The sequence below is a fragment of the Panthera uncia genome, chromosome D1, assembly GCF_023721935.1.
Source record: "Panthera uncia isolate 11264 chromosome D1, Puncia_PCG_1.0, whole genome shotgun sequence".
Classification (NCBI taxonomy): domain Eukaryota; kingdom Metazoa; phylum Chordata; class Mammalia; order Carnivora; family Felidae; genus Panthera; species Panthera uncia.
The window spans coordinates 14623344-14647576 of NC_064808.1; the positions used below are offsets into that span (position 1 = coordinate 14623344).

General features: G+C 39.8%; 1 protein-coding gene across 34 annotated transcripts in view; it reads left to right on the forward strand.

The window, feature by feature from the left end:
- Positions 1–24233, forward strand: part of CELF1 (CUGBP Elav-like family member 1) — a 74409-nt gene that overhangs the window by 23980 nt on the left and 26196 nt on the right. For 15 of the 34 annotated variants that reach the window (XM_049616861.1, XM_049616889.1, XM_049616914.1 and 12 more), the window contains 2 exons: positions 14969–15103; positions 18549–18620. The exons of 5 other annotated variants lie outside the window; for them this stretch is intronic. In XM_049616861.1, the coding sequence (XP_049472818.1) occupies positions 15036–15103; positions 18549–18620 (140 nt within the window). In that variant the 5' untranslated portion in view covers positions 14969–15035. Of the gene's footprint in view, positions 1–14968; positions 23660–24233 lie in introns of all 34 variants that reach the window. 14 more of the 34 variants (XM_049616949.1, XM_049616924.1, XM_049616928.1 and 11 more) reach the window with 6 other exon arrangements.

The window sequence follows — 24233 nt, forward strand, 5'->3', positions numbered from 1 at the left end:
ATTGGCTCAGGCCTGAGCAGGGCTCGCAGTTTGTGTTCTTACGTGCGTCCGTCTGTCTGTCTGTGTGCATTACTGTGGAGGACTGAGGTTTTCAAGTGAAAGAGGTGATCCGTTTGTCTTTTCTGTTTTGTCATCTATAAATGGTAGAGAATGTTTCAGAGTCTTGGGGATGGGGCAAGGAGACAAGATTTGTATTATTGAAGAAAATTTGTTTTCTGAGAGGAAGGCCAAACTGGTAAATACAGTGTCAGAAATGGTCTTTGGGTTCTTTTAGAAACTTATCTTTTTAAAGTAATAGTGTTTTTCCCCCTTTGTTTTTTTACCAGTTTCAAAGATCAGTTCTTAGAGGTGGAAATGAATTCCTTGTCTGGCATGCAAATTTCCTGATACAAAATTTGAGTAGAAAAGACTGAGACACGACCACCTCCTTAAGAAATGATTTTGTACACATCTTTTTGAAAGAGGGTGTAGTAAGAGCTCAGTCTCTTGGCCCTTTGCTGGGAAAGGAGCTGTGGGAAATGCCCTGTTGTTTTGGGCTTTACAGCGTCCTATGCTATGTTGCACTGATTCAGAGTGCTTTGTAAAGTTTGGCTTTACAGAGGGCTTGTAATGTTTTTTGGTGTCATGTCTATTTAAGGAAGAGTAGAGGATGTGACATGTAGACAGATTTCAGGCTATTTCCAAAGAGTATTGGGTTTGTTATGCTATTTTTAAAGGATTGTTTTCTTGGTTTGTTTGAGATATTCTAATTAGGCAGAAGTGAATTCCTCACTCTTGATCAGTTTAAGTCTAAATTCAAGTTTTGTTTCTTTGTTTTACATTTTGCTTTTACTCCCTTCCCCCCTCCCCCCATGAGTCATAAGCATGCAGAGTTGGGAATAGAACTTGTCAGCTGAGTAAGGATGAGACTGTTCTCTGCATATACTTGTTACTGTGGACAGTGAAGAGAGAAAAGGACTTTAAATGCTGGAGAAACACAGTTCACTGAGGCAACTTCTTCCTGTGGCTCTGTGGTATGGTTGCAGAATATGTGTGACCATTTGCTGATGTATTCTGGCTTTGAATCACTGAGGAATCACTTCAGTGATTTGTCCATTGTTGGCTTTGGGTATATGTGTTTGTTTAGAGTTTGGGACCTGGAGCTGTCTTTTGTGGGTCCTGCATACTTAATGAGTTTCTGAAATTCTGTTGAGTGGCTTTAAATTGGATTCACCCTCCCCTTCTTGGCAACTCTTAGTGCCCATCTCATTTTACCATCCTACTAATGTTTTCTCATTTATAGTATGAATCACTATACACCCTCTGTAGGGGCTGTCATTGGAGATTAAAATCAGTGGCAGCTCTTTGATTTTACAGCCCAACCTCAGTAAAGGACACGGGCTAGCACATCACGATTCCAGCTTTCCCTTTGTTTTTGGTATTTAATATATATATATATATATGTATATATATATATATATATATATATATATATATATATATACACACATACACACACACATATAATTTCCCTGATCTCATTTTATTTATTTTTTTCATTGTATGCATTTTGAAAGTTTCCACAAAATGTTTTTTGGTATGATGGGGGTAATAAATAAGTGTTTACAAATAAATAAATAAATGCTCTTAGAACAAGTGGTTCAGTATTTCCTAATGGAGGTTACACTTATACTGGATGCTCACAGGCCCAGTTGGAAGTTGAAGATCAGTCAGCCAGTCATTGCCTTCTTATCTATCCCCCCACCCCTTTTAATAAGACCTATTTCTGTAGAATCTTAGGCACTCCCAATTTGAAGAGATAAAATCATCTTGTCAAAGACTAAAACTTTTGGGGACTTCTCCTTTCTCACCATAGGCACCAACCCTAGTGCCTGGAATAATAATGATAGCAGACGTTTATTGAGCACTCTGTGTGTGCCAGGGATTGTTCTGAATGCTTTATGTATATAAATTCTCTAATTCTAACAAGCACCCTGTAAGATAGATACTGTTACTATAGCCATTTCCCAGGTGAGGAAACAGGTGTAAAGAAGTTAAACAATTTGTCCCAAGTTAACTGGCTAGCAAGCAGCAAAACTGGGATTAGAAAGTGGTGGGGTGACTACAGTATCTGAGTGTAGGACACGTTACAAGGTTTACAGTAAATACTTGTCTATTAATTTTGTTAACATATAGAATATTATATGGGATTATTGGATTATGAATCAGTCTAACTCAGTTTAATTTTCGAATTTCCTTATGAACATGATTATGGCTTTGATTTTGCAGCTCACTGTCAATAATTCACTTATTGATGATAAAGAGCTGTAAGGCAAATAGCAAGTTCATGGAGTATCCCCAGAATTACTAGTTTATCTCTGCTAGTGCCTGTTTACTGAAGATATCAGAAGCAGAATTAACTTTAGTTTCTTTAAGTCTTGTTCCCTGTACTAAACATCATCAGGAGATGCCTCCTCATGGTGAGGATGGGAAAGTGGGAGGTGGGGGCCTGGCAAGTTTTGCCTCATCCATTAACTGATTTGTGAGTGTAATAGGAAAATAGGGAGGTTTGTTCAAAAGGAATGATGATGTGAGAATTATTGGTAGGCTGGGTAATTTTAGTGGAAGGTAGCAAAAATGTTACTCTATCCTAGACAGTGTGATTAAATAGCACATAAATTTGATTTAGACAGGGAAATTAGGAATCAGCTGTCCTGAGATAGATGTTTTAGTCTCTCTCAAATTGATGGCAGATGTTTTCCCTTGCCATATATGCTTTCCCTTGGATGTATGCTGTTCTATGCTTTTTGTATCTTGTTCTTTTTTTGTGTGTAAGTCATGTCTTCTGAACAAGATTATAAACTCATTAAGGATAGGGATTAGGCTTTTTTTGTTACCTCTCTAGTTCTGGGTATATAGTGGATGTTTCCTACATGCATTTTTGATTGATAGAGCTCCCATTTTAAAGAGAGCTTGTTTTTGTAAACAAGTTTACAAAGTTTAATTTTATGAAAGAGTGGTGTGGTGGGTTTTTTTTGTTTGTTTAAGTAGTGATTTGAAGGAGGCGAAGGAGATCATATGAATGGGTATTTAAATGTGAGAAACACTTTAGAACACAGTTCAAGAGTGATGAAAACATGATAATTGAAGTCACTTTTTACAAAAGTGACAATATTAAGAACGTATTTAGAATTTACCCTAGGACTGTGTATTCTTTGGGATGAATCTAGCTATGCCAAACATACTCCCTGATTGGCTGAAGCAAAGGTGTAAGTTTTGTACTTTTTGGCATATAACCTATCTCAGGAAGCATCTCCGCAGAAAAGTTGTTTCTGGTTTTGTAGGATTATGATATTAAGAACAGAAAGATTGAATAAAGTTTCCTGCTATTCAACAAAACAAGATAAACTTCCTGAGACAAGACCATATGGCAGCATCCTGCTTCAGTGCCCATGTGTTTGGGGTGAGGTTGGGGCAGATGGTACAGGCAGGGTTCTTGGCTGCTTGGTCAAGGGTTTTGGAGATGGTAGAAGTTAGATGCTAGGCGCTGTTGTATGTCCTGTGTATCGGGCATGTCTGCCTAAGAAGTGGAGCGAGCTCAGTGAAATGATACTGATGTGTTGGGTAGTGTGGGGGTAAGATAAGGGGAGAGGCTGACTTTGGAATGATACCTGCAATTCGATCATAACTTCCCTCAGAGATTAGGGAGAGAGACAAGATACGGTGTGAGAAACAAGATTCCAGATCCCTGGCCTCTTCTGTTCTCTAGAGCCTTCAAGTAAGATACTGCAGGACTATAGGATTTTTCTATTTAAGCTTGAAGCTGTTTTGATTCCTTTTTGAGATACTAGGCCAAAAGCTGTATTTATAGAACTTGTTTTGACATATTATCTCACCCTGTCCCTTGCCTTCCTTACTGGAAGCCAGCTAATGTTGCACTCTGCCTGGCAGGAAAGGTTGATTGAAGAAAACGTACACATAGATATACAGCTGAGTGATTGAAAATAGCTCCAAACTTTGTAAATAGGCCAGCCATAAGATTTGCAGTCCAAGCTACATGAACATCAGTTGAGTTGCTGGGATTATTTCAGATGGTGTAATGGTAATTACTCAACTCACATGTGGTAGCTGTGCTGCTTCACCTGGACAATGGCTGTTTCCACACAAAAGTTTCAGGCAAAGCAGGAACAAATGCAAAACAAACTGCTCGTTTTGGAATAGATCATGAGTTGGGATTTTTCTTCACTTTGTCTCTCATAGTTTCAAGAGTTTTCTTAAAATTTTTTTTTCTGGGGGTGCCTGGGTGGTTAAGTGCCCAACTTTAGCTCAGGTCATGATCTCACAGTTCGTGAGTTCGAGCCCCGCATCAGGCTCTGTGCTGACAGCTCAGGGCCTGGAGCCTGCTTCAGATTTGGTGTCTCCTTATCTCTCTCTGCCCTCCACTCCACCCCCCCCCCCAAAAACAAACGTTTAAAAAAATTAAAAAAAAATTTTTTTCTGTATAGGCACCTGGGGGGCTCTTGTTTGAGAATCCGACTCTTGATTTCAGCTCAGGTCGAGATCTCATGGTTTGGTTCATGGGATCGAGCCCTGTGTTGGGCTCTAGGCTGACAGCACAGGGCCTGCTTAAGATTCTGTTTCCCTCTGTCTTTGCCCCTCCCGTGTGTGTGTGTGTGTGTGTGTGTGTGTGTGTGTGTGTGTGTGCGCGCGCGCGCGCGCATTGTGAGCACTCTCTCAATAAATAAACATTAAGAAAAATTTTCCTTTAGATAGGTAACATCCATTTTTGAACAATTCAGCCAGTATTCACCTCTGCAGCCTTGTTAACAGTTTCTTCTTTATCCTTTCAGAGCCATGTTGTTCATATATAAACCTTGTGTAATATATTTTCTTGATAAGTTCTTAGTGTAGTATATTGGAACTGCCTTAGTTTCTTTAATAGTTGTAGTGTTCTGTCACATTGCTGTACTATAATTTATTTAAGTAGCACCCAACTGATGGGCCTGTATACTTCCAGTTTTTGGTGTTATAAACAGTATTCTCATTAATGCCCCTTTGCATACTTGGTGTACACCAGGTAAAAGTATATTTGAAGGCTATATTTCTAGAACTGGAATTGCTGGATTCAAAGGGCATATGCAGTTTTCAATATTGGGAAGATACTCTTGAGAACCTATTTTATGTTTTACAAGTGATATTATCCACTGAAGAATGTTACTGGTGGACAGAAAGATCTTAATGTTAGAGCGCCTAGGTGGCTCAGTTGGTTAAGTGTCCAGCTCTTGATTTTGGTTCAGGTCATGATCTCACGGTTTGAGTTCGAGCCTCGCGTAGGGCTTTGCGCTCACAGTGCTGAGCCTGCTTGGGATTCTCTGTTTTCCCCCTCTCTCTGCCCCATGCACACGCTGTCTTTCTCAAAAATAAATAAATAAACTTTAAAAAAGATCTTAAACTACCACCCCAAAGAGTTACTTGAATGAACATAACGTGACCTGAAATGGAAAATTTAAGAAACCTCAAGAGAAGCTTAATTATCAAACCCAGCAGCCATTATTGTTGAAGAGGCAGATTGCCCAGAGTAGGCAATTTCTACTATTTTCTAATTTCTACCAATTAGAAAAACATTTATGGTCCTGTGGCTCATTCCGTCCTCTCATAACACAACTCGAGGGGCTCCTGGGTGGCTCAGTTGGTTGGATGTCTGACTTTTGGTTTCTGCTCAGGTCATGATCTCATGGTGAGTTGGTGCAGAGCCTGCTTGTGATTCTTTGTCTCTCCCTCTCTCTGCCCCTCCCCTGCGGACGTGTGTGCGCTCTCTCTCTCAAAAATAAATAAATAAACCTTTATAAAAAAAAAAACCCACTCAGATGGATCATGAAACCATTTAGTCATCAGAATTAGTTGCAAGTAGTTGTTATAGCTAAGGTTTAATAATCACCTCAGACAATTAAAAGAAAGTAATATTTTGAATCCCCCACCCCTCCAAAAAACACATTTTAATAACTGTCTTTATTTTACAAGTGGAGTGCTATGACTAGAAAGTACAAGCCTTACTGGCTGGTGGTGGAACGTGGGTCACTTAATCCGTTCTTTTCACTTTAGTTACCTTGTCTGAAAAATGGGAGTGAAAATGCTGAAGAATCTCCTTTGAACACCCAGAAAAATAAGTGTATAGTCATTTCCAGAAGGTTATGTATTATAGAAATGAGTCTTAAGAGACATCAAGATTATAAGGTAATTTTAAAAGTAACTCTGACAGTGTTTTAGAAAAAAATTAGTCACATTCTGCCTACATGGTACTAACATATGGTGCAGCCCTGATGAGCTGCACAAGTGGGCTGAAATCAAAATGCATTTGGAGAGAGGAGCAGTAGTGACTCACTAGATGAGACAGATTTGGCCTTATGGCAGGGCAGGGAAACTAAGGCGGAACTGGTGGTCTTAGAACATGCCAAATTTGAGCAAGTGATACATGAATATTATGGGAAAGTGGAATGACTGAACCCTTGGATTTGGATTAGCTGCTGGATTATAGCTTGGCCCCGTCTTTGTCCGTAGAGCCCCTGCTTCTCCGCACAATGGGGAATTTTTGCTTCCTCTGACTTCTGTGTACATGGTTCCGTGTGTCTGAAGATAGAGGCCAGTAGGCAAATATTTAACATTGATATGCCTGGAACGTTGGGTTCAAACTAGAAAGATACATAGAAGAGTTAGCAATTCTGCCCAAAGAAAGCTGCATGTTAGCTTGGCTACCATATGTAAATTGCTACTGCTACATCCAGCAATTTGTTGCCCAGGACTGACAGTGCTGCCAGGGAAACAGGAGGAGGAAAAGACAGAATGAGATTCCTACACCCCACTCCAGCCCCCAGTGGAGAGCTGTATGGGGAAGAGAAGGGGAATTCTTTTTTTTTTTTTTTTTTAATTTAAAAAAAAATTTTTTTTTTAATGTTTATTATTGAGAGACAGAGAGAGATAGAGCATGAGCATGGGAGGGACAGAGAGAGGGGGAGACATGGAATCCGGAGCAGGCTCCAGGCTCCGAGCTATCAACACAGAGAAGGGGAATTCTTAATGGGAATTTGAGAATTACTTTGAGTGTGTAGGCATTTTGAGACCACGTAGAAACCGAGATTTTTAAAAATGTATTTTGCATTCCCTATGTGTCTCATTTGACCACCTCCAAAATGCGATGCCTTGTTTTGATATGTATATAGTCATATGGAAAGATTACTAAACAGGAGATGAGAGGGCAGATTAAGGAAAGGAAGAACAAAGAACCAGACTCACCCACCCCCAGTTAACCTTAATGTGCTACTTATTTTTTGTAGCAATTTCAGAATTATGTTGGCCTTATGAAACAGGTTTTATATTTATTGGTTGTGAAATAAAGGTAAGGATGGTATTGGCAAAAGTCTGTCTTCAGGCCAATTCTGACTCTTGATTCTTAAATATGGATTGTTCACAAGAAAATGTTTGTAATTGTTAAGTGAAAAAAGTACATTAAACAATAGAATATACAGTCTGATCTGTAATTTGACAATAATTGTATGTATTGGAGTATGTATGCATAGAAAAAACCCTGGTAGGGAATGAACCAGAATGTGGTTTTATATAAACGTGAATAAATAGGTAAAAATTTTAATTGAGGAAATAGAAAAATGAAGGGGGAATAAATACTTAATAAATATTCTATAAAAAGGGAGGAACTGCTCACAATATTGTTTTTACCCAAATACCACAATTTAATGGGGAAAAAAGACAGTTTTCTTTTTCCTCTTCTTATTTTCTTTTTAAATGTTTATTTTTGAGAGAGAGCGAGCACATGAGGGAGGGGCAGAGAGAGAGGGAGACAGAGAATCCAAAGCAGGCTCCATGCTGTCAGCGCAGAGTCTGATGTGGGGCTCGAACTCAAGAACTGTGAGATCGTGGCCTGAGCCGAAACAAAGAGTCAGATGCTTAACCGACTGAGCCACCCAGGCGCCCCAAAAAAGACAGTTTTCTTACTAAAAAGTTGAAATATTTATGTGTAGATATCTCAGTTGAAGAAAATGTTAGTGGGGAAGGGTGGCTGGGTGGCTCAGTCGTTTGAGCATCTGACTTCATTTCGGTTCAGGTCGTGATCTCAGCATCGTAAGATCAAGCCCTACGTCCATCTCACTGTCTGACCATGGATCCTGCTTGGGATTCTCACTCATTCTCTCTCTCAAGTAAATAAACTTAAAAAAAAAATGTTAGTGAAAAATTTATAAATTAGAGCAGATAAACCAGGGAATTCATTTCAACAGTTGAAGATCTGATATGTGTCATCTTTATTCCAGGTATCCTGAGGCTATAAATAGAAAAGGAAGTACTCATGACTTGTTCTCAAATTAGTAGCATTCGAAATCTGTTTCATTGGGGCACTTGGCTGGCTCAGTCGGTCGGCAGTTCGTGAGTTCAAGCCCCACGTCAGGCTTGCACTGACAGCTCAGAGCCTGGAGCCTGCTTCAGATTCTGTCTCCCCCCCTTCTGCCCCTCCCCCGCTTGCACTCTGTTTCTCTCTAAAATAAAATAAAATAACGTAAAAAAAAAAAATATTTTATTAGCAAAAATTTAGAAATGAGGTTTACACATAATTTTTCTCCGGTGTATCCCACATGTGGTAGGGACTAAACTAGAATTTGGGTTACTTTGTAAAATCAGTTTGGAGAAAATAGAATTATGTTTTTATTTTACTTTTTTTTTTAATTAAATTTTTTAATGTTTATTTTTGAGAGAGAGAGAGAGAGAGCGCGCATGAGGAGTGGAGGGGCAGAGAGGGAGACACACAATCCAAAGCAGGTTCCAGGCTCTGTCTGAGCTGTTAGCACAGAGCTGGATGTGGGGCTCAAACTCACACAACAGCGAGATCATGACCTGAGCCGAAGTCGGACGCTTAACTCACTGAGCCACCCAGGGACCCCTTATTTTACTTTATTTTTAAAGATTTTATTTTTTAAGCAACCTCTGTACCCATTGTGAGCCTTGAAGTCACAACCCTGTGATCAAGTCACATGACCACTGACTGAGCCAGCCAGGTGCCCCAGAATTCTGTTTTTAGATGATTTAGTGATAATCTGGATTAATCTAGTGCTGTCATATAGTTTTGCAGATCGGGAAACTGAGGACCAGAAAAAAGTGACGCATTCAGGATCACGCAGATGACATCAGATCTGGGCTTTGACAAACTTTTTTGTCACCTTGCAGCAAGGAGAGTCAGAGGGGAATATTCTAACAATCATGAGCCCCTTAGACATCTGAGGAGAGCTGTGGATTCACTCTTCAGGGAGCCTCCTGTGTCTGTTTTTATGCAGTTTAACAAAAAAATATCATAGGGTAGTGTTCATAGACCTACCTTTCCCCATAGCCCATACGTGGATTTTGAAGAGATGTGAGGGCCCCAGATTAAGCATCTTGATGAAAAAGGAAAGTTAAAAAAAAAAAAGTGTTTCCATGTTGCACAATAATATTAACATACTCATCTGTACACCTGAAAACCGGTTGAGAGGGTAACTTTTATGTGTTTTTGACCACAGTTTTTTAAAGCTGGAAAAAATTGTTACCGCTAAAGAGCACATACTGGCCAGTGGAGAAGGAGATGAGATTGAGATCTGTTTATAAATTTCTCTACCAGGATCAGGAAAAAGGAATACACATAGATGATTCAGTCACTAAAGAGTCAGAAGCCCCAAACTTAAGCCTAAATCATGGAAATGGTAGCCACAGAACAAGTGTTTAGAGGGGGAAAATGATTTTTCTAGATCCCACAGAGAAAGTGTTAAGTTTTATCCCTACTAATCTAGACAAGTCAGAACTAAGCCTGATGTAGTGCAGGGCCTGGACTGTTCAACATAGAGACGTTTATTACAATAGAAGGTGATACTCTGGGGATGAGGGGCTAGCAGGGAATTTATTGTGCGCTTCAGCGTACCTATTTAATCCACCTAACCACCTACAGGTTACATATGAGAGATACAGTTAATGGTTTCTCTGCATTCAGTCTTGGGCCACCTATTTGTTGCTGTGTGCTTTCACACATTTTATTTCATTTAACGTTAGATTCTATCTACTGTTAGTTGTGGTGTCCAGGATCCTGGATTACAGTCTGGTGGCAACTGTTCCCTGCGACAGGTTCCTAAGGAATTCAGGTAGATTGGAGTACCAGGCAAACTCTACTGGGTTCTAGCACCAGTCCCTGGTGGAGTTTTGCATCATGATGAGCTGGGCTAGCCAGGAAAGTTTCTCAGTTCATCTTTTTATCTGGTTACTTGACTTTGTAGGATACGAGGGTGAGACAGATGTGCAGTTTACCGGTGCACTAAACCGAAACTTTTTATTGAACCAGCCATATAATAGGAAAAAGAAAGAAGCAAGAGTATTGCAAAGCAGTCTAAAAGGTAACAGACATTTTTAAAAAGAGCTCAGTTTTCCTTAGTAATTCCTATGGTCTCTTTCCTCTTCAGTTAGAAATGTGTACAGTAGCTTGGTTGTATTCTGGGCATCCATTTGGTTCCTATGGGGGTATGTAGTTAAGTCCTCTTATTTTACAGGTGAGGAAGCTGACACATCAAGATGTTGATGAACTTGCCCACATCTGCTGATTAACAGCAGGAAGTTTTCACTTAATTGTATTTCTCTTGTGACAGTTGAGATTTTGGATATTTACCTACTTAGAAGATTTGCCATTAAAAAATGGTCAGACTCAACTTTATAGTCCTCCTCATTTAAGGTCTTTTCCGTGGCCTGTGTGCATGATCTTCATTGTGGACAATTTTAACTTGAGTCAGCCTTTCACCCAGGGGTCCAACTGCCTGACTTTATATTTCAACTTCTTCATTGCCTGGATTCTCGTGGTCTTGAGAGTTATTTCATTTCTTTGTGTGTCTTCTCATCTGTAAATGGAGATAGACTGGGTATGAGGATTAAATATAAAGCACCCAAAACACTGTATGGCATACAGTAAGGGCTCAAAAAAATGTTACCTGTTAAAATTATTGCTACTTTAGGGGTGCCTGGGTGGCTCAGTCAGTTAAGCATCCGACTTTGGCTCAGGTCATGATCTCATGATTCGTGACTTCGAGCTCCGCATCAGGCTCTCTACTGTCAGCGTGGAGCCTGCTTCAGATCCCGTCTCCCTCTCTCTCTCTGACCCTTCCTCTCTCACTCACTCTCTCTCTTGTAAAAATAAATAAAAACATTTAAAATTTAAAAAAAATCATTGCCAGTTTATAAAATGTCTGGACATTTCTCACTACTTCTAGGTAATGAGGTTCACAGTTACTTCTACTGCCCCCCCCTCCAGTTTTTTCTTTTTTTTTTTTTTAAAGTAAACTCTGTGCCAAGTCACGACCCTGAGATCAAGAGTTGCATGCTCTACTGACTGAGCCAGCCAGGTGCCCCAAGGTTTGGAAATCTTAAATACTATATTTTGTCAACCCAAGGATGCACATATTTATTACCATTGATGGCATTGGAAGCTCCTTGATTTCTGGTAATCTTTTAGATTCTAAAGCTAGAAAAATCTGTTCAAAAACTATTCATCTCAAAACTGGATAATAAAATTGGTGAATTATCTATTATATTGAATTATCCAGGCCTTTTTTCATATTTTCCAGGAGATTTGGGGTTACCGTGAGGACAGGAAAGGCAAAAGGTGGGGCCTACCTTACCCACCTCTGTCTACAACCTGAATAGCTTCACTTTTATGTTTAGGGGAGAAACACTTATGCCTTTAAAAACATTTGGAAGTCTCTAATCTGAATAGTTGTTCAGTTCTTCATTAGTTCCCAGCCTTTTATGAAAAAAGTTTTCAAGGTATCAAGGGCATTTACTAACAATTGTTGAGTTGGTGAGTCATACTAATGAGGCCAAGGTCATGAGTTCAGTTCGTATGTAGGTCATTGAGCATTACTGTGCCTGCTGCCTGCCCCTGTATCTAGAGTTTGTTATTCTGTGCATACTAGTAAGAGTTGCTGATGGTGAGTGAGGCAGTGGCCATCCTTCTGGGAAGGACACTGTTTTGTCACTTACTAAACATACAGGCTCTATAGGCCAACAGAAAATTCTGAGAAAGAAAAAAAAGGGTTCATGATCTTGCCTGTCCTAAGGAAGGCATGTAGGAGATCTGAGTGCTTTTATATCAGTCCAGAGAGGTAATGGTGTTCGTTCATTCTTGGATCTTTTTATTTGCTTGCTTGCTTGTTTGTTTGTTTAATTAATCTCTACACCCAGCGTGGGGCTCAAACTCACAACCCCGAGATCAAGAGTCCCATGCTGTCCTGACTGAGTCAGCTAGGTGCCCCAGTGACTGCATCTTTAAAACATGGCAAGATCATATGAATTCCAAGATATATTCCAAAACCAAATATAATTTTATCCTTCCTTGGGGAAATTGTGCAGTAGGTAGTTTGCCTTTTAGAGTTCCCTGTACCACTGACTTGCTAAGTGCAGTTTTAAATTTCATAGGAAGTCATGTTTTGAACATGTTAACATGTCACAAGTAGGTGAATACGGCTTGTTTTCCTCAAAGCTAGCTTGCTCTTCATCCTTCTTTCCTCTGTTGCCTTGTGCACCACCACCCACCACCCTGCCATTGGTGTTCCTTTCCCCCCTTAACTCTTTTTCACCTCTCTTTGGAACTGCCTTTATACCTCCCCTTATGGTGATTGAGAAAGGTGGAGATTATCTTAAACAGACTTCTGTGGAGCTCCAAGGAGGTACAGGACAAATGCAGTCCAGGCTTCCTCACAGAGCTTAGGCATTTTGTTTGGTTCCCCACAGAAATGAAAGATGTGAAAAACAAACCTAACGCTTTTAGGTTCCATTCAGCTTTCCTCTCTCCCCAAAGCATTTGTTTTCTGACAGACAAGGCAACAATATGTAGGAAAAGCAAAACTGGGAAGGCAAAGCTTTTAAAGAATATACCTTCTTGTGTATTAAGCTTCCCACCGTCTTTCTTCAAGTGACAAGGATCTGTGTGGAGGAAGAGAGTGCTGATCCTTTTTTGGGTGTTTGAGTTTTCCTTTAAGAAGTCTTTGATGACTTAGGAGTAGGGTGATTAATATCTACTAATGTGTTTGTTTCTTTAAAGAATTTTTTTTTCTTTTTTCTTTTTTCTCTTGGCTAGGCAATTAGGGTGTTCCTTAACCCTTTTAGGGCTGCTTTGTTTTCTGGGACCTAGACGTGTGTCTCTCACTCTTTTATACATTGGCCCTTCGTAATAATCTCAGGCCTCTCTTTTGCTCTCTGCTTCTGGAGATTCCCCAGCTAGGATGCAGCCTGAGTCTGGTCTAACAGCTTCACACAACAGCAGTGTTTCTCAACTGTTCGTGCACGTTTCATATGACATTTTGGGAAACGTGACTCTCTGGTCTTTTCTTTGCCCTTTACCTCTTCTAGAATAAAATGAACAAGTAGGACTTCAACCTGTTCTCTACCATCCAAGGTAGTAACTGCTATTCCAGAGCCTTCTCAAGACACACTGTCTCAGTAAAAGTTTGTACCTCCTAGATACTGGTCACATTGGGGTTAGAATCCCTTGTGCAGATTATTTTAGCATCTAAATCCTTAGAGTAGTCCCCACCTTAAATGATGATAATGATACAGGATTAAGTGAGGTATTGTGAATTTAGTAAATGTAAGTTCCTTTCCTCTTAATAATTTTTGATGATGTAGGCAGGTCCAAGTAAAATGCTTTTAGAAGTTTTTTTGTTAATCCGGATTTTGCCTTAAAATGATTGGAGGCATCACTACTTCATTAGCAAAATTGGAAACCAATTAGATCCATATGAAAAGTCAAATTAAGTACTTAAGCACCTATTTGGACCAGGAACCTCTTTGTCTTTAGGAAGGGTAGGTAGAGTGCAGTGTCTCATAGTTCTGGTTTTCACTTTGTCTTTCAGAATTCTTACTTTCCAAAGTAGACTTCATCCTTGATGACTTTTGGCAGTTCTCTGTCTTTACCCAGGGCCAGACAGAAGTATAGCCGGCAGGGGTGGACATGAAAGTTTGTAGGAATTTGGGCAGCTTTATAGAATCAATCAGCTTTACTTGCAAGATTGTTCGATAATGTTTAAAAATAAATCAAATCGGTTTTGTGGTTCGTCTGTTTGCTTTTAGCTTCAATTAACTTCCCCATCTTCTGATTTTTTTTGGTTTCAGTGGTTCACCACCGCCCTAGGGCCACTGAGATGCATTTATACAGACAGGAACTTTGTTGCCTTTGAAGAGTTTTATGCCTGGTACCTGCCTATTCAGGAAGGTTGCTTTGGGGAAATAGCGTGGTCTCTCCACATTAATAACATGACCCTTAATTGCTAAAAGAATTATATAGCCTTTAGCTCTCTCGTAGTTTCTCATCCAAAAGCAGATGCTAAAAATGAGGTTTTTTGTGACCTAAATGTACTGAAATTCAGCCTCATAAGTTCTGGTCATTGTTTTGCTATTTGTTGTGATATTTAGGGACAAACCTGTATTAAGTCTTTTAGTACTTTTACTTTCCCATCTTTTAAATTGATGGTGTTTTAAAATTAACTTTGAGATGTTAAATGCAATTTATATTTTAAGGTATTGTGTACTTTAACAATGGGAGAGGGAGAAGGAGTTGTTTTATCTTTTTTCTTTTAATTTTTAAAATTATTTTATTTTTGAGAGAGAGAGAGACACAGTATGTGAGCAGGGGAAAGGCAGAGAGAGAGGGAGACACAGAATCTGAAGCAGGCTCCGAGCCGTCAGCACAGAGACTGACACGGGGCTCAAACTCGCGAATCGCGAGATCGTGACTTGAGCTGAAGTAGGATGCCCAACTGACTGAGCCACCCAGGTGCCCCCCCCCTTTTTTCTTTTTTTTTTTTTTTAAATCTTCAGCCATGGTGACAAAGGGGGGCATTTCTTTGGAAAGAAACTACATTTCTGGTATTATGAGAAGTGTAGGCATGGTCCACTTATTTTTCTTTCCTTGGTTTTTTAGAGTGAAGACATAGTCCAGAGAGGTGTAAAGCCACAGGTATGGGCTAACTGCTGGATGAGTGTGCTCTATGGTCATCTCTTTAACCTTCTTGCATGAGGCCTGTTGTGCAGATTTGAAAACGTTGCATTCAGAAAGGTGATGGCTTTTTTCCTATATTATGGGGTGTACTTTCCTATTCCTAGGAAGCTAGAAATATTTTTTCTTTCTTTCTCAACTTTCTCCTTAGCTGTTTCCCAAAGCAGGCTTATCTCCCACTTGAACTAGCTGTTGCCTAGTTGCGCGCGTGCGTGTGTGTGTGTGTGTGTGTGTGTGTGTGTTTGTACATACAGCAGCTACCCGGCTAACTTTCTTTCCCCATTCCAGTTCAAACTGGAAGACCCTGAGTAAACCAGAATAAGGATGAGGACAGAACTTAGTGGATTCCACACAAATACTACCCACCTGGAATCAGAATTTGTTCAACATACTGATTTTTTAATCACCACTGGAGCTGAAATAAAGTTTAAAGTTACGTAGTATATTGTTACAAACTAAGAATTACACTAAATTCCAGAACCAATTTGGGATCTGAAAATACGACCTGATTTGAAGGGTGGTCACAATTTGACAGGACAGTTTTATTAGGTCAGGGTTAGTTTCAGAAACTCCAAGGGAGGCTTTGAGTTTATACTTTTGCCAACAAAACTAAGCACAGAAGAGGATCTTTCTGCTAGTCATTATCTCTGACACTGATTGGGGGAGGAGGCAGTAGTGATTAAGGATAGAGAGAGGAAATAGTAAAGTTTTTAGATTTCAAAAGTGTTCGTTTTCCCCCCTGTCAGCCTTGTCGTATCCTCTCAGTATACCATAAATGATCATTTTAATATCAAACCAATTTGCATACAACAATGACTAAACTTGGTGCTTTTTGCCTACAGTGATTATAGATTTGAAATAGAAAAAAAATGTTTTACAACATTTAAACTCCCCCATCCCGAGGTCAGAAATTTTTTCATTGTCTAGACTTTTGCTGGAAACTCAGAGGTTTTGGGCTTTTCTGCAAAAAGGTGATTTTATTAAAGCACAGGGACAGGACCCATGGGCAGGAAGAGCTGCCTATCAAAAAACATTTTAAAAAAATTATACTTAACTGCCACATTTTTACAAAAAAGCTCCCACAAAGTGAGATGTCAAGTAGATGATTACATAAATTGGTCAGTATAATTAAAAAAAAAAATTTTTTTTTTAATGTTTATCTGTTTTTGAGAGATAGAGAGCCAGAGCGAGAGCAGGGGAGGGGCAGAGAGAGAGGGAGACACAGAATCTGAAATAGGCTCCAGGCTCTGAGCTGTCAGCACAGAGCTGGACAAGGGGCTCGAACCCATGAACTGTGAGATCATGACTTGAGCCAAAGTGAAGTCAGCCACTTAACTGACTGAGCCACCCAGGCTCCCCTTTTATGTTAATCAAAAAAAAATATTTTTAAATGTTTATTTTTGGGAGAGAGAGTGCACACAGGGGAGGGGCAGAGCAGTATATTTTTGCCTATGCAAAGTACTGGATTGGGAGCTCTGGGAGGCTCCCAATTGATCGTATTAGAAGTACTCAATTTTTGAAGTGAAATTCAAGCCCATAAAGGTTTTAAGCTAAAAATTCTAAGTGTGGTTGGTTATTTTCAAGTGGTATCAGTTGCTTACTTCTTTTCTACAACCCTTCTATCCTCTAACTACCAGAAGCTTTGGGGGGAAATATCCAGTCCACTTAACTGTCTGAGGTTATGACTTTTTCGTAGATTATTACACTTTTCTCATATACACTGATGGTGATTTTTAATGACATAGGTTCTCTTTTATAATTTGGCAGTAAGCTCTAATTTCCTCTGTGCTCATATAACCAGACTTCACATTTTTGCCCTTCAAAACACATTTAGATTATTGAGCTAGAAGTATAAAATCCCTTCACTTGTCATTGAACTCCTCCCTGGTTATGTCAGTCAAGATAGACAGCCTGACGTTCGCATGTGCCACCTGAGCCTTTTTGCTCAACTGTGCTTTTCTTTGCTCTTTCACTCTTTTGACGAAACGACTGCTGTGATTTCTGGCACTTCTAGTCCAGTTTTTAAAGTGTTTATTCCACTCCAATGTTCTAAATGCAGGCTGTGCTGTTCTTTAAAGGGTTTCCCTTATCTACTGATCAGTTTTAATGGTTTTGGTTCTTAATGTTATGGCAGGCTGATTGCCCCTACCCTAACATCATTGGGCTTTGAATTGTTGCCCTTAGAAAAGAAGTAGAGAATATTCAAAGCAAAGAAAACTAAGACCACAAGGGAAAGAAGAGGAAACCTTGAGTGTATAAACTCATAATGAGAGGACACACGGTAAAAAGGGACTGAGGGAAAGTTACCTCTTGTAGCAGACCATTGGTTATAACCGTTCTTCCATCTCTTTATTTCTAATGCATCCTTTGTGGGAAAAGCTTGGAATGTGTTTCTGAATCAGAAATTTAAAAACAACTTACAGGCAGTTTTCTGTGAATAACTGCTAATTCTTTTTAATTTCCCCTTAACACCTGCATTTTTGTATTTGAATAATTGTTTTTATCATCATTTAACTTTGTAATCCTTTTCTAAAATTGTGACTTATGATTAATTTCTGTGCTTTCTTTTCCCGCAAGCATGTTGAATTTTATTATACTGAGATGACTCTTGTGACCTGCCTAAAGAGAAGTGCCCTCCTTCATGTAATAATATTTCCATCTTTTAAGTTCTTAAAGAAGTCTTGCCTTATACATCATAAAATGGATTTTAAAATGTTACTCTAAACCGGTGATTTTCAAGCTTTGGCTTGACAAAAATTACTTAAGGAGGGCACATCTTTACAGTATGCTGAGCAGTGCCTGGCTGCTCAGTAAACTCTTCCACATTAAATGCTCTCTTGTTATGCATGTGATTCTGATTAAAATAGAAATTGAATTAGATAATATTTTTAGTGAATAATAAAAGCATAACAGTAACCAGTGAGATTATCTTAAAATTTGTTGATTTCCTTTTTAAAAGAATCCTTGAACTAAAAAGAACCCAATTTGGGTTGTTGACTGACCTCACAAAGGTACTTATTGGTCCTGATAGCTTTCTGTAGGAAGAAGCATGTGATCAGCTCCAGTGTGCATAGGAGAAACTAGGACAAACCTAACCAGTAACTTAACCAGTCCCAGCTAGGGTTACTGTCTCCTGCCTGTCCGGCAGTCAGCGCCTGGCAGCCCGTGTGCCATGTGCCAGTTGCAGTCTCCTCTCACTGCAGTCTGGGTTGGCTTCCTCCTTTAGCAGGATGGAAGACAGCTCCTGCCGCTCGTGTCTCTACAGGAGCCAGGGTCTCTGACAAAATACAAAAGCAGTTAGCTGCTATTCTAGTTCTAACTTTTGGATGGTTATGTTTGCATGTTCGAACAGAAGACACAGTTCCTTGGTTGGATGCAGATAGGGGTCAGGCACTGTTAGCCAGGCTAGAACATTTAGGCCCATACAGTGACATGTTGCCTTTCATTATCTTTGTTTTTAAGTAACGCTATACGTTTAGGAGTTCATTTGTTTACCTCTTTACAGGCTGAACATAACTTCCTTTTTTCAAAATTCCCTGTGTTGTGAACTGAGCTTGAGTGAAGTGAAATCTTTGAGGTAAGGCAATGCTAATGATAAAAATGGGAAAGAAGGCCTGTGCAGCTTGGGAGCCTTCAGAGACATAGTTTTAGAGTCACTGCCTAAATATTGAAATGCCACCACTTGTTGTCTGGAGGATGGGAAGCTAAATTGAGAACGGGAGCACCACATCTGCCTCGACTGCTAAGTATATCCATTTCCACTGCTCACCCATAATAGAATTTTTATGTGTGCGTTTATTAATCTTGGTTTTAACATCAGTTTAAAGGAGGACGGAGAATGAAGAGACTAAGATTACATTCCTCCGTCCTTCCCTTACATTTGAGTGTTTGTTCCTGGTGGGTCCCTGTTCTTTTTCATCATCACTCTGATGGTTTTTGGTTTTTGGTTTTTGGTTTCTCTGGAAAGGTCAAACAACAGAAAAGACATGAATTCCTAGTACTCTATCAAAAGGCAGAATATTACTATCCCATTTTCATTTTTACTTTTTAAATTTTCTGGCAAAATAAGATTCAGGGTAAAGAAATTTTCCCTGTGCCACCTAATGAGGATCACTGAAGCAGGAATTTTTAAAAAGTCCTTCATTCTGATGAGGAACCATTAGGTAACCACTCTGCTCTCCGCACCATTAAGAAATCAAGGTTGGTCCAGTGCAAGTGGTAGTATGTGAACAGTTTAAGTTTTTGGTGACCAGTTCTTTAGCCAGCTTGCCTCTGGCCTGCTTCCGATGGTCTGAACCGCTACTTATGTGACTATTCTGAGGTTAGTGTGGACCCAGCACTGTGCTCATTGCTGCCTTTGGCACATGGAAAACTAAGTTTAAACCAAGGCCAACAGCCTAGTTTTCCCTTCCAAAAACATTTTCAGACCACATGAGGTGAGCTTTTTTTTCTTTCTTCCTTCCTTTCCGTTCTTTTCTTTTCTTTTCTTTTCTTTTTTCTTTTCTTTTCTTTTTTTCTTTTTTCTTTTCTTTTTTTGCTTCAGGTAGTTTCAGGCCTTGGGGCCCCTCAAAACCTGATTTGCAGAAAGGAGTTTGAAGATGTGAAACAAGTTAGTGTTACTTCTGCTCTGTTAGCCACTGCTATCTTCATGGATCTGACACTCTATTTATCTGACAGTGCACTTAGTACTGCTTCGCCAGGGAAAATCACACAAACCCAGCCTGGCGCATCAGCACTTTCATTGTGTGCCGGGCTGAGCCTCCCTTCACATGCTCACATCCCCCTTTTAATCCAGTACTCCCTTTCCCCTCCCCAGTCCTGCCTGTTTCTGTGGCACTTATTGCTGGTTTCCCTGAGCTCCTGTTTCCACTTTGTGTTTTTTGTGGGGCCCAGGAAGCTAAAGCTGTGTGTATTTGTGGATCAGACAAGTGCAGCAAGTTAATATCATTGGCTTCTGAAGGGGAGAGTGAGGTGATGGCTGCGTTTAAGTTGGATTTCCTTCCAGAAATGATGGTGGATCATTGCTCTTTGAATTCCAGTCCTGTGTAAGTATTTTTGTTGTCTAATTTTTATCATAAGCAGAGGAACTGGGCTGTTTTCTTTGTTATTTGGTAAAACTGGTCCCTTTCCCTAAAAGAGGGAAGAAAAAAATTCGGTGAGGAAGCCAAAGTCCACAGTATTATTATTTTCTATTGTACTCTGATTCTGTCTCCTTACTACTGATTTCCTTGGGGCTGTAGCTAAGTTCTGTACAAAAGGGTACATTTGATATATGAGCAGCAACATCAACTCAAGTGTGCTGGCTCCAGTCCCTTCAAGCAAGCTGTAGTGTTTCCCCATGTGATAGATTCCAACGCATTTTTTTTTTTTTTAAACCTTAGCTTTACTGCTTTGTGTTGGGTATGCAATTTCAAACAATCTTTTGGGACGTTATTTATTTACATCAGATTCTTAGACTCATGTCACAGTGGAGACAGGTTACTAGAGTGTATTTAGGAATGTATGCAGAATGCTGTATTGGCATCTAAACTGTATCCCTGGGCCCTGATTTTTTCCTAGTCAAACTGAAAATGCAACACAATACATGATTTCAGGGATGTCAGATGTGTGCTCTTCCCCTCCCCTCCTCAGCAAAACTGTATCAATTTTGATTGGCAATTTGCCCAAATTTTCAACATGGGAACAAGAAATCTAATCAGTTTAAAATACTGTTCAGTAAGTGACATTATCATTGTACACAGCTAAAATACTAACCTGGTCCTGAGTTGTAGCTTCAAGGAACCTGAATTCTGAACTTTGTGAAGAACACATTTCTAACTCTTGTTTTCAGTTAATTAAACTAGGTTTCAAAGTATCTTGAAACCTCAAGCGGATGAGCCTTAGGTTATTCAAAGCCAAGAATATTAAATGGTAGAATATTCCTTAGATAACAGGCAGTAGTCTAAGTCCTTCAGTATAGCCCTCCGTTGGAAATCCATCTACCTTGGGATTATCTGTAGCAGGTATGGATGATAGCAGATTTTGAACAGTTCTCTGTGGAATAGTTTGGGGGACCTCAAAGTTAGCTGGCTCACTCATTTGATATGGATGTTATGCCTTCTCTGTAGTGTCCAAAATAATGGTAATTTAGGTTTGTCTTTTTATGCAAGCTCTTTACTGCTAAAATTTTGTTATAGCTGTAGATAACAGGTGAAATCAATGCCATCATAAAGACTTAATATATATTACCAAAATACTCCCGCATACCAGATATATGTCCCTAGAACTAGGACTTTGTGGCTCAAATTATCATTCATTGTAACAGTTTCTCTCTGTTTTGCCACCGCCTTTGTTCAGTCCTTAGATACAGTATTTTTCCTCAGCCTGTTCTCTCATATTTCAAGAGGTTAAACTAATTCAGTATCCCATGAAGTCTGGATCACAGAACATTGCATGGAAGTCACCTGGAACATGAAAATGCTGATTCCTGGACCCATTCCCAGATATTCTGATGTTAGAATAAGGCCCCAGAATCTGTATTTTAGCAATGCCCCATGTGGTTTTCATGCACACTGAAGTTTGAGAGCTAATGGACTGAATACAGGTCATTCTGTCAGAGGTGATCAGGGAGCACACGGTTGGAAGCATGTTTTCCCAAGTATGTTTGCCTTTGTTTTAGTCTTCCATCTTCTCAAAAGCTTTGGGAGGTTAATTGGGCACAGGCTATTGCCTCTGTTTACAGATGAGAAACAGTTGAGAGGCTGTAACTGACTTGCCTGAGGACAATTGGTGTCGGCTTTGGACCTCAAATCAAGTTTAATGATAATCTTTTTATTTTTGCCCCCTAGACCAGGCTGCCTCAGGTGTCATTGAGCAGGTACCCATCGACTTCTTTCATTATTGCAAGTGTTTGGGCCCATTCTCATGGGCACCATATACCAAAACACAGATTTGGGAAGAAGAAAGTTCGTGAGAATGGTGTGTTTGCCACATTTTTGTTGGGTTCTCAGCCCTTCTTTTAATTCGTACTCTTTAGCAGGAGACTTGACATCAGTAGTTTTCTCTCTCAAGTGATTTTGCCCAGTAATGTGATCTAGCAATGTATCTATTTCAAAATTTCCTGCAAAAGAGAAGAATGGCTGGAGGAGCTGTGGAAGGGCTGGGGACCTGAACTGTAGTTCCTATTCTTACTTTTAACAGTGTCCTTGATTCTGCTGTGACTACTCTTCAGCTTCCCTGGTTTCTCTTACATTGCTTATACCCTAGGAGATGGGTGTTCTCTAGGAGTTGTAGCTCAGTCCCTTTTAGCTTTCCCTTGGCTTGAGGGGGTACCGATTGCTTTTCTGATTCTCACATCTCTGTATTTTTCCCCCAAATGTCCCCTGAACTTCCCCGTGCAAAAACACTTTCCCAAAATGACTGTACTAGAACCTAAGAGGGATCAGTAACTTCTTTTCCTCATCTTTTTCATTGGGTTATCTCCAATTTCTAGTGGGTTCTGCCCCCAAATTTTTCAGCATTGCCTGAGACTGGGCCCTAATCTTAGAAGCTAGTTTGTGCAAAAATCTCTTTATTTCCCCACTTTTATTTCATCCTCTGTATTGTCGGTTGTCTTTAAAAGATCAATCCGATCACTTCCTTGTTTAAAAATCTTGTAATAGCGGGGCCTGGGTGGCTCAGTTGGTTAAGCATCCGACTTCAGCTCGGGTCATGATCTCACAGTTTGTGAGTTCGGGCTCCACGTTGTGCTCCGTGCTGACAGCTCAGAGCCTGGAGCCTGCTTCAGATTCTGTGTCTCCCTCTCTCTCTGCCCCTCCCCTGCTCTCACTCTGTCTCTCTCCTTCAAAAATAAATAAACCTTAAAAAAAGAATCTTGGAATAAAGTCCAAGCCTGTTAGTATCACAAGAAAAGCCCTTCAGGGCATCTTTCCAATGTATCTGTTTATTCTCAGTGATTTTCTAATGTTTTCTCTCTTTTTTTCTAATCTTCTAAAATGTGTACTCTCCCCTAAGTTTCTCAAGTCCTTTTTTTACCTAATGTTATCTTACCTTCTTCTCTTTTTTCTGAATTCTTCCCATTTTCACATCACTCCATTCTATACAGCACTGTTTCCAGCCCCTTTGTCCATTCAGCTTAAGTCCCTGCCCTCCTCCTCCAAATACAATAAAACCATCATACCCATTTTTTTTTTTCCCCACAGAACTTTTAAGCATCCATGAAAATATTTGTAGGTCCTTATAGTTGTGTTCTTCCACTTGTTTGGTGCCATCACCTTCAGGACAGGTACTGCTCAGTCCCCTTCTATAGCCCCTCGAGTGTGTAGTATCTGGCACATAGTAGGAGGTTAGGAAATACAGTTGAATGAATGATAAGCCCTGTGAGATTTGTTTGTTTTTAATAATTAAAGATAATTACTGAAATAAGGTCTCTAGGTGTTATCTCCATTTCTCAGGGAAGAAGGCTGAAAACCTTCACAAGCATCGTTAGCCTGTTTAGTTGTTGAAAGGTGACTTAACCTTTATTAAGAGCTTTTTCTAATACCTAACATCCCAACTAACAGGAAGATCTCCCTTTATCCAAAAGGAAATTCCTTCCTTCCAGAATACGTACAATTTTGTCTCACTAGAGAACAGTTGGTAAGTAACTCAGGCCAGTGTTTCTGGGTCCTTTTTATTCTGATGTTCTTCTGTGCCGGTTTTCCACAGCACAGTATCTGAGCCAGAGGGACCTGGTAGGGGTGGGTGGTGGCTGAAGATTGGGAAGCAGCAAATATTTATGCCTCTTGGGGATTGGTAAGTATCCAAAATTTTTCTGTTTGTATAATGAACAAATGGAGGCCAACAGGTAATGAGAAGGGTTGAGTGGAAAAAAATGAGTAATGAAAGGTTTTGGAAATTATTAATTTATTGAGGTATAGTTGACATACAGTATTATATTAGTTTCAGGTATGCAGCACAGTGATTTGACATCTGTGTACGTTGTGAAATGGTCATGACAGTAAGTCTATTGTCGCCTGCAAAGTTAATAGTTTTATTTATTATATTCCCATGCTGTACATTACATCCCCATGACTTAATTAACTGGAGATCTGTATTTATTAATCTCCTTTACTCATTTTGTTCCCACCCAAGGAATTGATTTTTGAGCAGATGTAAAGGTAGTATTTGCCAGCCTGTTTGGCTGCAAAGAACAGATACCCACTGGAGCTAG